Source organism: Antedon mediterranea, chromosome 4 (genome assembly GCF_964355755.1).
Source record: "Antedon mediterranea chromosome 4, ecAntMedi1.1, whole genome shotgun sequence".
Taxonomy (NCBI): Eukaryota; Metazoa; Echinodermata; class Crinoidea; order Comatulida; family Antedonidae; genus Antedon; species Antedon mediterranea.
The window spans coordinates 5186287-5202036 of NC_092673.1; the positions used below are offsets into that span (position 1 = coordinate 5186287).

Consider the following 15750-nt stretch of genomic DNA (forward strand, 5'->3'; position numbering starts at 1 on the left):
CTATCTGCGAGTTTTATAAGATTGTTTCGTATTTTCCATCATCTTGTTAGGTATACGTTACAAAATTTGGCAAGACACAATAGAACATTATTACTGAGGAGAAGACTTAGAAGTGTATCCGTTCCCATAACATAAAACATTTTTCGTCATTGATGCTGGTGCAGAATATTTCCTAAACATTTAACTCGTTATGATAAGTATTAAATCTTGTTTAAGTATATTTAGCTGTTCTTCTCTTACACATTGTAATGCCTCACAACTAAATAAAAAGTGAGATATGTCCTCTATATTTCCAGAGTTACATAATGAACAGAGATCATCATTCTCCACGGTCCATTTACTTAATTTAAAATTTAAAGACCCGGCTTTGATTTTAACTTTGCATAAAAAGATAGCGACGATTTAGATTAATTATTTACATTATCTAAAATATTTTGTTTCAGTAAATTAAACCAATTTTCCATAGTGCGATTTTTAATAAAATTGTTTAAAATATGCATGCATTCAAATCTACAGAAAGTGGTTCGTATACGGAATTTAAACCGTAATTCATTTGTGTGGTTAATTAATTTGTGTAATTAAGCATAGTCTTGTACAATACTAGGTTGGGCCATCCTTTCTCATTTAACCCGACTACACGTTCAAAGAATGTTAGTTGTAATATGTTATGAGATACGGTTAAGCATCCATCCTAAATCTCCATTATAAAGCCACTTTGGGTGAATACGCGGGTGCTTTTAAAATATATCGTGCCATCTGCATTTGAAGCCGTTCTAGTCTCTCAATATCTGAATTGGACCCTCCAGTCCAAATAGAGCAAGCATAGTTAATAGAAGGTAAAACTATTGTTTTCCATAAGATATTTCCGTAATATACTCTGTCAAAGTCATCAAAATTATCAATTATAGATTTAGCATATGAAACTAATATATTACCTTTTTAAGAACATTGTTAATATGCGAATGTTCACGTACATACATTTCTTGATATTAGCACTCCTAGATATTGGTAGGTGTTTGTTTCTGTGATGTGATGTTTGCCTAGATCCCTATTTATCGTTTTTCCAAAAAAAATCAGAACTTTTGATTTTTCATAATTAAAGTTAATTTTCCTGCTAATTTAAGCATCTATTTAATAAGGTCATGTTCATTATTAGCAATTAGCACGACATCATCAGCCCAGAAAAGACTATCCATCCATTTATCTTGGATCTTAACACCAACATTATTTGACTCTAACAACTTCTTAAATTCATTAATAAAAATAGAAAAGAGTACAGGAGATAGAGTAGGCCTACATCCCTGTTTAACTCCCTGATCGATTACAAATGAGTCAAAAGAAATGTTTCCAAATTTTACATATCCTTCAACATTTTTATATAATTTGTCTATAATCATATATTACCCCTAATACCACAGTTCCATATAGCTTTTAGTAGCCCTTCTCGCCATACACTGTCGAATGCCTTTCGGAAGTCCAAGAAGGCCATTAGGTGTTTTTCCCTTCTGCAAATCTGCAGGCAGCAATACTTTTTATGTAAAAATGAACATAGCGCCATCTACCATTGACCAAAGAATGTATATCAAAAGACTTAGACTTTCCCCAAGTCTGTATTCATTGTCTTTTTTTAAATTTATTCGTTTTTATTTCGATTTTTGTCTGAAAAATCCAAACTCAAGTAATACACGTATGAAACTCCATATGTGCAAAAATATTTATATTTTTACTAATATTAAGACAAAACTCCGTCTGGAACCCAGACTACAGAAGACTGAGCAATCCGCGATTTGAAACATTGGATGCTTTCGATATACTACAGTAGTAAATAACACGTTGGTGAATAACTAGATGCTTATTTACACCTTCACTGCTATGATTAAAGTTAGAATGTCATAAAGGGTAAATCGGTATTCTTTAAAGAATTATGAAACAATGAAATTGTCGAGTTGCTAGACGTTAGAGAAGTAAATGTTGTTTGTGTTTACATTGTGTGTCATAGTAGAGTTTGTAATTACGTTTTTTTAAATTATTTTATATATTAAATATATTTTAAATGTATTATATGTTGTCGATAGTATTGTGTAAGTACAATGTTTTTTTAATCACACAAGCCCATAATAGCTCTAAATATCATACGCAATCATAATGAATAGTTAGATTAGGTGGGCCCATTGGCTTATAATTGGTTGACTATAGGCCTATTTATGCTATACCATAAGTTTCGTTTCCATTTAAATGATATTCTTAATATGTTTTGTATGTTGATGCACGTAATTTAAGATTCTGGCGTATTTTGATTTCAGAGAGAGTTGTTTTGCGAGGTGAGTTATAGAAATATGTAGGCCTATAGAGATAGTGAATATAATATACATAATATCTCTAATGGTAGGCCTAGACATTGATTATACTTTTGGTTATAATTACTAGAGGGTGAGCTCGCTTTGCTCGCCCCTCCCCCTCCCCCCCCCCCCCCCCCCCTAGGAAGTGTAGACGATGGTTCTCGGAATGATAACGACTCGGGCAAAAAGGTTTTAGAAGGAGATTCTGGCTTGGACGTTTTGGGGTATTGAAATGCTTGATATTCGTAAAACTAAACCTACTCACTAACCTGTTTCACAGTGTCTTAGATGATTATTAGCATTTTAACGTATAGTGTTTATTGTGTAGGGACTTTATAGGGTGGAGGTGGGGTGGAGTTAATTTGAGGGAGGTGCTTATTTGAGGGATACGTTAAATCTTTAAGTTTGAATAATATGGTACATTTACAAAGAAAATCCTCTAGTAGATAAGAAAAGTGATAAAAATAAATACCAAATGCTTGGTAAATTGAAGAAAACAGTCCGATGAAATCTAATAAAAATAGTATAATTGTGTTATAAACTTATAAATATAATACAATATTGTGTGTATAAATGTAGATGGGCGTTTATTAGAGGGTAGTTTTGGTGGGGAGGTAATTATTAATTGATGTTTTATTTGGGAGGTGTTCCGGGCGTTTATTTATTTTTTTTTTTATTTTTTTTTTTATTCCACATTTATTTAGTCATCAATTACAGTACATCATAATTACAGTACAACTGAGAACAGGGATCCTGCATAAAAAAGCTATAGCTTCGTTTTTTTGTAGGACCCTTTTACATTTTGAAATAAACCATCCTAATTGGTATAATTAATACATTATTCTGCGATACAGTGAGCCGTTTTGGCCTAAGAAGGAAGACGTTTTAGACGGCTTGCAACATGGGCAGAAGTATCCCAGGGTCCTAACGGGACACAGATAGTGCACAGTATACATAAAGTCCTGGCAGCTTACTAAAAAACTCGGCTATTGGGGTTTCATTCGATTTCAAACAATTAAAGCTCTTATCATCAGTTCTCTCGGTGTAATTGTATATAGGCCTACTTATTCCCCACAATATACTCCTATGGTTTATGAATATATTTAATTTGATCTTTATGTACTACTATACCTTCACACGCGCGGTCCGAAAATAAACATCGCCACCAATACAACGGCCAACTTAGTTGAAACATGGATTAAAGAATAGAAGGATATGCATCGACGTGAGATCAAGGGTTCCTTGACTCTCGCCGACAGACCGCGGACCCCCCACAATGTTACAGTTTAATTAACCGCATGGTAACAACGAAACGGTCACGTGCCTAATATATTGTTTACTGCACATGTGCAACGACATTTAACCTTGTTGACTACGCTTCTTTCGCGCGTTCTTTGTTGCACTGTATGTATTCATACGATTGTTGTATGGGTGAACACCGGCCGCGCTAACAACATACATGGTCAAGTGCATAATTTAATATTCTATAGATTAACGCAATTTTTAATGACAGAAGATGGCAGGCAAATAATGATAATTCAAATATAAAAATTGCATATTTTATTAATATTACCAACTACTTAAAATTACCAGTCGTAAGAAAGTGAACTTTTCGTAGTCCGATTGTGATGAAACTAAAACAGAATTATTCAGCAATATATTTTTGTTGTCAATTAATCATCGACGCAGACATGTCAATAGAACATTCAGACTGCGCCGATTTCTACATGGTTACGTTTTGGTCTCATAAAAATGTAACAGTTGATTCGCAGCGTTTTAGAGAGGGCCGCGGTTAGAGACACGGAGTTCAATGAGCGTGTTTGTTTGATTGGCAGCAGTGCTTTAGTATAGGCAAGCGCGTTGTAAAATCGTTTGATGTCACCGTCGATGCATATCCTTCTATTCTTTAATCCATGGTATAGGTAAGCGCGTTGTAAAATCGTTTGATGTCACCGTCGATGCATATCCTTCTATTCTTTAATCCATGGTTGAAACCAACCATGCAGGAAGTTGCAAGGTGATTGACACACGTGAACCCGGAAATTACTTCTACCGCGCGTAGAGTTAAAAATCTACCGATGAAATCATAAATTTTGTTATAAAACTCTTTATATCTTCCTAAATATAGAAATATGGAACAATATCGTAATAGTGAAAACTAATGTTATCAAATCTACGTTTCGCGGTACATCTGAGATAGATAAGGTAGGCCTAGGTATCCAAGGCGGAGATTTGTACCGAAGTTTTTCCATTGTGCTCGCCTATGTCAGAATTAACCATAATTTATATAGATTGATTGCTTTTATTCTTTGAATACAAGGGCCTAATAATTATCGGTAAAAACATTCCCCACGATATTCGGCTGCTGAAAACGACACATTTGTGCTTTTTATAAACGTCCCCCTTTTTCCACTAAAATATCCAGTGATTGTTAATAAACAAGCAAACATAGACCCCATTTGCACTTCAGTTTTTAGCGAGCCCGAGGCCGGCTCCGAGCCAAAAGTGCACAAGTGTAAACACTCTGGGAACAACCGAGCCGGCTTTGAGCCGGCTCAATTTTGAACCTAGTCTTGAGTAGGCTTTGGGCTTCGGGCCGGCAATTGCGGGCTTCGGGCCGGCACTTCGTATAGTGTAAACACTCGCGGTCATAAAATGAACGTTCTGGGTCAACTATAGCTTTAAGTTTACGAAACTTATTGCTGATGAATCGGAAATTCTTCATTGAAATTAAATTGGTGAAGATGTATACGCCTTTTTCAAGAAACGAAGACATCTTCGATCTATGACAAACAATGCCGTGCAACGAAGCGTAACCAACAGAAATAACATAGCGTTGTTTTCAGGGGATTTCAGGACACCATGCGGCGCCTATGCTTATAAACTGTGGTGTTTTTTTCGATGGACTTAAGAAGTGAAAAAAAAAATTATAATTTTTTTTAATCACACAGTTATATAGGCTAATCTTTAAAGAACATTTTACAGTAAAAAATTTTGTCCATACGACTGTCTGTTGAGGAGTTACGAATTTTTAAGTAACTTGTCCTCCGAAAATAGGCTGAAAACGCTATGTTATTTCTGTTGGTTAGGCTTTGTTGAACGGCATTGTTTGTGTTTTCATCGATCGAAGATGTCTTCCGTTTCGTGAAAAAGGCGTATTATCTCTACTATTCTTTAGAAAACGAGACGCAAACATTAGTAGTAAAGCAATAATACAATTGTTTTGATCCATATTAAATACCGTTATTTGATTCTTTTTTGATAAAGTTGATAGGCCTAGTGCAGATCGACAACGCTTAATAATATTAACTTTTTAAGACGCACATGAGCGGATATGACGTAAATGTAGCGAAATCGTATCATCGAGCACTCTTCCGCAAGAGCAAGTGTAAACACAATAGTAGGGGCCCGAGGCCGGCTTTTTGGGTAAGTGTAAACACATTGCGGGCTAAAAAGAAAGCCGGCGTCGGGCCGACTTCGGGCCGGCTAAGAAATCGTCGATGAAGTGTAAATGGGGTCATAATTGTTATGGCCTATTTTCAGTTACTTTGATATTCATATGGATTGTATATTTATTCTTTTAAGGATTTCCGATTAGGTGTAGGCCTATTCATTTCATCCATCGTCTACAATACTTGTATTGTTCAAAAGATATATTGTGTCCGATTACATATTTTAGCAACCGCTTCCGGGTGATTCTATCTGTTCGATACCGGATTTTGGCAGCCGTACCCATTCCATAAAATAATGTACAATCATGCCATTGTTCAAATTTAAAATAATTTTTGCTTGTTAATTCTTTTATTTATTTTTTATTTTATTTTATGTCTTTAGGCACTGTGGCCAAGGATTACCAATAGTGAATTAATCACTGTCCTATCAGATAGGTGGTAATCCCCCTGATATAGAGGCTATTGTGTGAACCAGTTCACCGGGGTAACCCCCTACTCTTTTTCGAATAATGAACTGGGTTCTTTAAAGTACACACAGGTTATAACTGTGTACACTGGACCTACGGTTTATAGTCCTTATCCGAGAAGACTTGTTCCACCACCAGAACTAGGAGCGAGTCGGCCTCGAACCCTTGCCGATGTTGTTGTTGGCTCTTTAACCGCTCGGCCATATGACTCGCTTTAGTGAAGTATATAAACCATCATTCTTATTATGGAGGAATTACTTTATTTAAATGAATATAGGTATACAGTATAACTGCCTTGGGACACCTCTATTCCCGGGAATGGGGAAATATTCTTAACACTCGGCAAACCACTATTCAGAGTACAGTCCAAAGAGAACTCTATTATTAGGTTCCGAATGATGGGTTTTCTTTTTTTTTTCTTTTTTTTTTTTTTATTTCATCATATAGGCCTAATACATTACAAAGGAAAAACATAATCAAATAAAAAAATTAAATAAAATTTCTTGTAGCCTATACAGCACACAATATTTAAAAGACAAAGAATAAAATGTTAAAAGGGCAATAAAATGATACATAATAGACTTAACAATCAGTCTCCTCGTTAAACTACTGTATATTATAGTGTATTATTGCAATAAGTTAAGTCGTATACTACTAATTCATGTATTTCAGCTCCTGTTCAGGGGACACCTCTAGTAAGAGGAACCGTTTAACGCGTCAGCTGCAACTGGGTTCAGGGGGTATAAACGGGGTATAAACTTTAATTCACATGTTTATTACTCTTTCGTAGGCCGTAGTAGTAATTGTTGACTACGTACCATCAGATTTTAATGGAAATAAGGTTGTTAGGCCTAGGCCTAATAGTAGATGGAGAAAGCAAATTGAAGCTTACAAGCAAACGATGTATGCCTACTAAAAGAAAACGATACCGCGATGTTTCTTATTCGATCATTAATATTTTGCAGGGCTGCTGAATTCTGTACTTTAATGTAATTTTTTAATTTGTAATTTAAGCAATGATTTGATGCTGCAAGAGTACAATAACGATGCCGATACCTAATAAATATCGGGAGGATAGAATCATTTGTACTCTCCTTTTGTGTGGAACCACGCCCATAATTCATATACCATTAATTTTTAGTTTTTAATAACTCGCAAACGCAGCATGCACGTATACACTGTAAAATAGTGTTTAAATCTTAAACATGTATTTTGTACTCAATTTTTCCACACGTTTAGCGTTTAGATATGAAAATGTTTAGGTTCTATAAATACATTCTAAACATGTAGTCTGTATCCAACTCAACACATCAGTGACGTATTGATTGTTAAACATGTGGAGCAATAAAGACACGTTTAGGTTTTAAACGTCTTTAATTTTCCATGTGTGGAGCTCATTGTGTGGAGCTTTTTCCCTCCATAGTAAAATCATATGCACGCAACGCTAACCACGTATTTAAACATCTAAACATGTTGACTGAACATAATAGTGACATTTTGACTGCTAAACGAGTGGAGGAAAACAACATGTAGTTATAAACACGTTTAGATTAGACTAAACATGTAACTACGTGTTTAAAAGCTAAACGTGTGGAAAATGTGGGTACAAAACAGTGTACGTTAATATAATGTGCGCAAAAAGTTGAAAATAAATATTTAACTTTAGGCTTCAGTGAGTGTGTGTGTTTTTTTTAAATGTTCAATTAGGGTCATCTTTCTGCTGCGAAAAAAAAAAACCAATTCCTGCTAAGTGGTTGTTATTGTGTAGTGGTTGCTGTCCTACCTCACAGTTTTGCTGAGACTAGATTTTCCTATCATTATGATCATTTTTTAAATTATCAAATTACAGTATACCAAAAATATGTTGGTGTCAGGACAGTCCAAAGGGGAATATACTGAGTTCCGAAGGTGTCTCCTTTACAGTATACCAAAAACATGTTGTGTCAGCTATGGCGCGCCAAGCTGTCATTTATTCAAGCAATAGAGATATCTTAGCTTTTAATAGAGATATTTTAGTTTAAAACTAAGATATCTCTATTAAAAACTAAGATATCTCTATTAAAAACTAAGATATCTCTATTTAAAACTAAGATATCTTAGTTTTTAATAGAGATATCTCTATTAATAGAGATATCTTTATTAATAGAGATATCTCTATTAAAAACTAAGATATCTTAGTTTTAAACTAAGATATCTTTATTTCCGAATAAATGACAGCTTGGCGAGCCATAGTCAGCGCCTAAAAACCGCGACTAGAAGACTTCTCGGAAACAACCGAACAATCCGGTTTAACATTTATATTATCCTTGAACTTTCCTATTTTTTACCACCATGAAAACCAATGATTGCATTCATAATAATGATTTGTAAAAAAATCCCCACGATTCCACTGCTGAAACGACATGTTTTAAGTGCATCCGGATGTCGGAACGCTAGTATAAATTTCGTGTACGGTTGAGAATCTTACACATTTGAATACGTTAGGTGATCTATCTATCAGCAGCGTGCAGCATCGTCTACATCCTAAAAGTAAGTAACCAAAAACTCGCTTAATAGTGAATTTGTTTACAAAAGTAGTGTTTTAAACTTTAATGTTATTTTGTCAACTGTGTGAAAAAATTTTCGATACCAATCGCGCGAAATGTTAAACCTTGTTTTCTCTGCTGATTTTTTAGACTGTATTTGGCCTGCCTAACTATATACTGTTATTATGTCGCAATTCTGATCATTGCGATTATTTTAATAATGTATTAGAATTGAATACATTTTCTTAATTCCCAATACGAAATAATGTCTCTTTCTCCTTCATCTGAAATTAGTATCAGAGATGTATTTGCGGTTAGAATTTACTAAAATCGAAGTTTATGTTGGTGTATATCGGGGCGTGGTCGTCTGCTAAAGCCTAATTATGTAGCCTATACTTTCTTATAATGTCGTTAATACAGGAATTATGGATTCTAGTATTAGTATATGCCTGTATCTTTTAAGGTGTTTTTTTCTTCTAAAACCATGTTTTCAAAGGTGATATCAGTAGGCTACAGTATCATTTTAGATTTTATAGACCTAATAGAGTTGATCTCCCCCAACAATTTATGCCGTCCATGTTCATACACTCCAAGACATGGAATTAAGAGAATGGAATCCAAATTTCCAAATGTCTGCTGCTATAGTAATTACACGGAATCCATTTCTGTTTATACAACACGCCAACGTAGAACATTTACTCGACTCGCAATAATATCAAGACATGTAATTGCGGGTATGTTCAGACTCACGGAGTAACGGTGGGGTTATGTAAGCGGCGTACATATAATTGTGTCTGAACCAGTCCGCGGATTAGCGTTATAAGGAGCTGTTACTCCGCGCCAGTGGCGTTAATAACTCTAGCGGGAGTAGAGAGGGTAGATTTAATAACGCTAATCCTGTGATGAATCAGTGATTTTAACTCCCGTTTTAACCTTAACCAATTTGTGGCTGTCTCTTTTCTAACGAGACCTCTGTCCTCTAACCTGTGATGAGTTTTGTAAATTTGTAGGTACAGTATTATTCAAATAATGAATGTTTATGAGTGTAGGCCTAATGGTACAAACTAATGGCATGAGGTGAAAGATGAAAGGTGATATTTCAACGAGGCGACAGTCGAGTTGATATATAGGGCCTACCCTTTCATCATTCACCAAATGCCATTATTTGTACCATTACACGAATATAAAACACTCTTTATTTGTTTCATATAACATATAAATATAGATTCCTGTCATTTGAATCAAATGAAAGGTAGGCCTAGGCCTGCATTTGATTCACATTGATTTAAACAGTAACATAAGGTTTTTAATAATAATATTAAATATTATTATTTATATGACATAAACTATTCACAAACAATTTCAATATTTAAGGCTGCTCTAACAAAACACTATATTTCATGTTATGTATAGTTTATTTGTATTTTTCTTGTATATGGTTTTAACTGGTTTTATTGTATAGAGTGAGTGCAGAATATGTTTGGGCTTTAGCCTATAGCTAGGCCTAGGCTGAAAGACAGCAATACGAAATTTCGACAGGCAACTGGAAATTATCTAGGCTAATAATGTTTTTCAAATGATTCCCATTAATTAATCAAAATCCTAAAAACAATCTAAAGCTAATTTAAGCCAAAGTATAAAAAAAATATTTTCCAAACGCGAACAAATTTTTTTTTTCGTACACAACAAAAAAGTACTATTAAACGATTATTTAATAGTTCGTACTATTGCACGCCATGTTCAAATACCAACGTCAGGGTTCAATCATCCTGAGGTGCCAGGGTTGTAACTTGGACTTCCTCTCTCTAAGCCTCGAATTTATAAGCACGAAATTATAAATTAGTTTATCCATCCTTTCGCCTACAGTATTGAACTAGTATACAATATACAGTATACAATTTACATATAATGTATTATTGAACTGCAAAACGTTCTTCAGTTATGGAAAAAAAAGAAATCTAACTTTCTTTGGAAGGATAACAATCATCAAAACGCTTGCAATCTCTAAATTAGTTTATAACGCAAGCATAATTAAAGTACCCTTAAATATAATTCCATTTGTTCAAAAAAATACTTTATAATTTTCTGTGGTGTGGCCAACGTGAAATAATTTAAAGACTTGTTCTTATAAAAAAATAAAAAAAAGCATGCGAAGGTGGCTTGAGTATGATAGATTTCAACTCCGTAATAGATTCATTAAAACTAACATGAATAAATCCAGGATCCAGGAAAATGGGAAAATATTCCTAAATAGGCCTACTTTATGTATCCAATAGAATACACTTATGTGCTACTCAGCTTAACTTTGAAGATCATATTGACTTGAATAGAATGCCTGATTTTTATGTATCAATGTTAAAATCAGCGGTTAAGTTGAATAATATTGTTAGTGTAGTTCCACAAAATATAGAAGACATTTTAAAACAACCATTTTGGGAAAATAAATATATAATTTCCGCAAGTGGAGAATCTCTTTATTTTAAAATACGGTTGCATTCTAAATACAAATCGGTATGTGACATTATCGTTAATAACAGATTTTTAACTTTGGATGAGGTGATACCTACTTTAATCAATAAACAAAAAGGACGAATATTTTACGCTCTTGCTTTCAATTCCAAGTTATTGGAAAGAAAACATCTTTACTTCAATAAACAAGGCCAACAGCCATTAAGTCGCGTGCTACAATGCATAGTGATACCGGACCGACAGACAGACCGACAGACCGACAGACAGACAGACAGACAGAGAGACCGACCGACCGACATAGTGAACTATACTGACCGAAATTACTGAACATGTTTAAAAATGTTGAAATGTTTAAAAACATTTATTTTTTTTTAATTTACACGTGCGTAGCCTGTCACTTTCGACGTGCTCGTATAACGTAATTTCGAGTTGAAAAGTAAGTCAAGAAAACATAAATCGGGCAAAAAGAGTTCGCAATAACATTTAACGCGCAGTGCGCGCGCAAAAATATGCGCACTCATGGCAATTTTGTAAACGCTTAAAATTGCCTGAAATGTACTCTTATTTCATCGAAAATAAATTTTGAAAATGTTAAGCGCGCGTACGCATGCGTTACATGCGCTACGCACGTAATTGTATTGCCATATGATGATATTTTATGCCCTGAAATTTATGAGTACCAAATTTTATTTAATTGTGATTCATGGTTGTGAAGATATGATTACAAACGTGATTTCGTTAAATTGTGCGTAGACCGCGTAATTTTTTATTGCGCACCGTGAAAACATAACCACATTGATTCCTGGCCATAAGGAATATACTGTGAGAAATTGACCTAGCTAGATTAAACTGATATCAAGATAAGGTCAGAAAGCGATAAAACGCATAGTGATACCGGACCGACAGACAGACAGACAGACCGACAGACAGACCGACAGACAGACAGACAGACAGACCGACCGACCGACATAGTGAACTATAGAGTCGCTTCCACGCGACTAAAAATTATCAATTTGATCTCTGGTGCGCGTGCGTACAACTGAGGACTAGTGCTGTTCCGCCGTACCACGCCGAGAATGTTAAAAGAGTCGCTATCCAATCGAGTTCGAACAATACCATGAAAGCCCCAGTGGTCTACTGGTTAGGACATCTGCATATCAAGCAGACGGTCCGAGTTCGAGTCTCGGTTGGGGCGACTTTTTCTCATTCTCGCAGATTTTCTCATCTTTATCGTTTCAAATTAATTAATTAAATTTCAGTATATCACCGGGCGGTTAGTATACAATTTAGATATTATTTCTTCACAATAAATCAATGGATCTTTTGATTTCATTTTATAGGTTTAAGATACTATTCACACTCATCATAATGGATTCGAAGTTGTTTTTAGCTGCTACTGTTGTCTTGTGCACATTTGGTAAGTGTGAAGATGGGTCCCATTTAGAGGCTCGTTCACATGGGCTTCTAAGTTACCGGAATAAAACTGTGTTCTCACTAGAGATGCAACGCAAGGACGTAAGCTCAACGCAAGCGAGTTGACCAATGAAAAGTGACAGTGTTCGTATATAATTTATCGTGTCGCGTGATTGGTCAAATCACTTTTGTTTGCGTCACTATTGTGACGACGCAACGCGAGAACAATACGCGAAACCACGTAATTTTACTATCCGAACTGTCCATGTAATTGGTCAATTATATTACATGCGTTAGGTGTGACATGCGTTCAGCCTAGTAAAGCGTGGTTCCCACTGGCGACGCAATGCAAGGACGTAACGCAACGCAAGTGAATTGACCAATCACAGGCGATGGCTTATTCGCTTGTGATTGCTAACTGTCTATAACTTCGCTTGTCATTGGTTGAAACGCTTGCGTTGCGTTTACATCCTTGCGTTACGTTCTAGTGGGAACCAAGATTCGGTGTTTTAACAACATGCCCCGACCTGACCATTAGTAAAACATTATTTTCCTATAAGAAAAAAGTTTTTTTCGACGCTTAGTCTGCTTCCCGCCAGCTGCTTATTTTTTTATAGGCCTAGGTGGTTCGTTGAAAAAATAACCTTAATATTATCAATATTCCTACTCATGTACGATACTAATTGAAATTCTGAATTTTTCTAGGTGTTAGTGACGCTTTTATGTGTTACAATTGCACTCAGGGTTTAAATGATGATTGCGGAGAAGTGTTGGTGAATCCAGAGAATATCCCGCAGGTTTCCTGTTCTGGAATATGTGCGGTAAGCTCCGGACTAAATATTATCATTGGTTATGTATTAATAATGTTAAATATAATACAGTACAGTATAACTATTTGCACATTAAGTATATCACCTGTATAGAGATACATACAAGGGGCGCAAAAGTCGTCCACTTGATAAATACCTCGTCCCTCCCTGGTCCCAGATATTTTTCTGCCATATTAAATTTTTAGAAACCTAAACATGTGCACTTTAAAGAACCTGGTACATCTTTCGAGATGAGTTACCCCGGTGTACTAGTCCACACAAACACATCCACTGTCACACACAGTCACTGTGCAATTGGGACTGGACCGTTTTTAGAGGTGTTTACCACCTGTTGGTCCCATCCTTCACTAATAGTGTTAGTGAAAAGTTATCGATCGAATGTATCAATTGGTAATTTTCATGTGTATATTGGCATTTACTTTAATTTTGATTTAATTGATAAAACGAAATATTGAATGAAACACAAAATGCATGTCTTTATTATTGCAGACTATTCAACAAACCGCGTCTATCATTGGTCAAGAAATAGTTCTATATACTAGGACTTGCTTAGATGAAGTTGAGTGTACCGACGGGTGTTCGGACCTTTCAGAAGCCAGTATTAGTATTGCAGACGTTACAGCCTGTTACAAATGTTGTACTACAGATCTTTGCAACGATGCTTATACCGAGCAGGTTATGACCACACCAAACCCTAACAACGCCTGTAGCAATGCTGTTAATATTCTTACCACACTGTTTACGCTCTTCATTTTTAAAACAATGGTTTAGAACTGTTTCATTTTGTGTTTAGAAATGTACAAAAACAAAATTGTTATACCCAAAATTATAAATTTTTTTTAAACAATGGCTTCGATCCCTTTTCATTATTAGGCCGGATACCGTAAACGTGTTTTTTTATATTTTCATTTTTATTAAAACACATTTTTAATCAGTCTAACATCTTTATGTTTTTTAAGATGTAAGAGAATATTTCTTTGAAACGGAGCGGATTTTGAAAATAATAAATGCATTCGCTATGATTGTTCAAAGAAAGTTTTTCTTTATTGTGACATACTTGGTGGCGTACTCCGGTCTGTGTTGCTCAAGCATGACGTCATTAGAACTATTAGGCCTTTCATAAATTTGTTTTCAAAGTGCGGATAGGGTGGTGGCTGAGGTAACAATTTGAGCTTGGTGTTATAGAAAGATCAGTTTCGTTAGTAATGTCGCTGCCGATGTATTTCAATTTTTGAAAATACTGTACTTTCGGTTAAAAAGTAAGTTAATCATCTGATAGATTGTAAACGGACAGAGAGGAATGGAAAATTCGGAAAACACTATTCCTTCATTGGAGATATTTATAAAGCATAATAGAAAAGGGAAATTTCGAGCAAATACTACAGATCTCATGTCGTCACAATTAAAAAAGTGTTATTTTGGAAAAAAAACATGATCCGTATAATGTAAACTATCTCATCAAAAGAATATGTTTTATTTTTTCAAAGAAATAAATATTTTTATATAAAAAAAGTGTTTTCTTGGTATCTTTTTTTTTCTATCTACCCTTGACACAATTTCCAAAACAACGATGAATTTTAGGACATGACACTGGGTTAAGACAGGAGAAACTACCAGATTTATAAAAAAAAAAAAAAACAATTTGGATTCATTATAGGCCAAATAAACTTTTGCTATACACTGTGCACTCATCAAAGAAGGGAGAAAAACGAAGAACTGATCACGGAACTGATGCATTACTATCAATAAAGCTTGGTTCTCACTAAAGCTTGGTTCCCACTAGAACGTAACGCAAGGACACGTAAACGCAACGCAAGTGAATTGACCAATCACAAGCGATGGCTTATTCGCTTGTGATTGCTACTGTCTATAACTTCGCTTGTCATTGGTTAAAACGCTTGCGTTGCGTTTACGTCCTTGCGTTACGTTCTAGTGGGAACCAAGCTTATAAACGCTTGCGTTGCGTTTACGTCCTTGCGTTACGTTCTAGTGGGAACCAAGCTTATAAACGCTTGCATTGCGTTTACGTCCTTGCGTTACGTTCTAGTGGGAACCAAGCTTATAAACGCTTGCGTTGCGTTTACGTCCTTGCGTTACGTTCTAGTGGGAACCAAGCTTATAAACGCTTGCGTTGCGTTTACGTCCTTGCGTTACGTTCTAGTGGGAAGGCTTACTACTGTACCAATCACTGTATAAAGAGAATGAAATTAATGAATATAGCGCCATCTATCATTGGTGGCGATTGAGGAAAAGTT

The 15750-nt window shown here is 35.3% G+C and overlaps 1 protein-coding gene across 1 annotated transcript; it reads left to right on the forward strand.

Moving 5' to 3' along the window:
• Window positions 1-8686: 8686 nt before the first annotated feature.
• On the forward strand, window positions 8687-15007 carry LOC140047933 (uncharacterized). Its single transcript, XM_072092966.1, has 4 exons — window positions 8687-8787; window positions 12593-12669; window positions 13371-13486; window positions 13985-15007. Exons 2-4 carry the CDS (start codon window positions 12621-12623, stop codon window positions 14264-14266), a joined length of 447 nt encoding a protein of 148 aa, XP_071949067.1. The 5' UTR covers window positions 8687-8787; window positions 12593-12620; the 3' UTR covers window positions 14267-15007.
• Window positions 15008-15750: the final 743 nt, after the last annotated feature.

Excerpts from the sequence above, each read along its gene's own strand:
- LOC140047933 (XM_072092966.1), top strand. The coding sequence starts at position 12,621 with ATGGATTCGAAGTTGTTTTTAGCTGCTACTGTTGTCTTGTGCACATTT. Across the intron at positions 12,670-13,370 it reads TGTTGTCTTGTGCACATTTG|GTGTTAGTGACGCTTTTATG; the intron begins GTAAGTGTGAAG and ends GAATTTTTCTAG. Across the intron at positions 13,487-13,984 it reads CCTGTTCTGGAATATGTGCG|ACTATTCAACAAACCGCGTC; the intron begins GTAAGCTCCGGA and ends TTATTATTGCAG.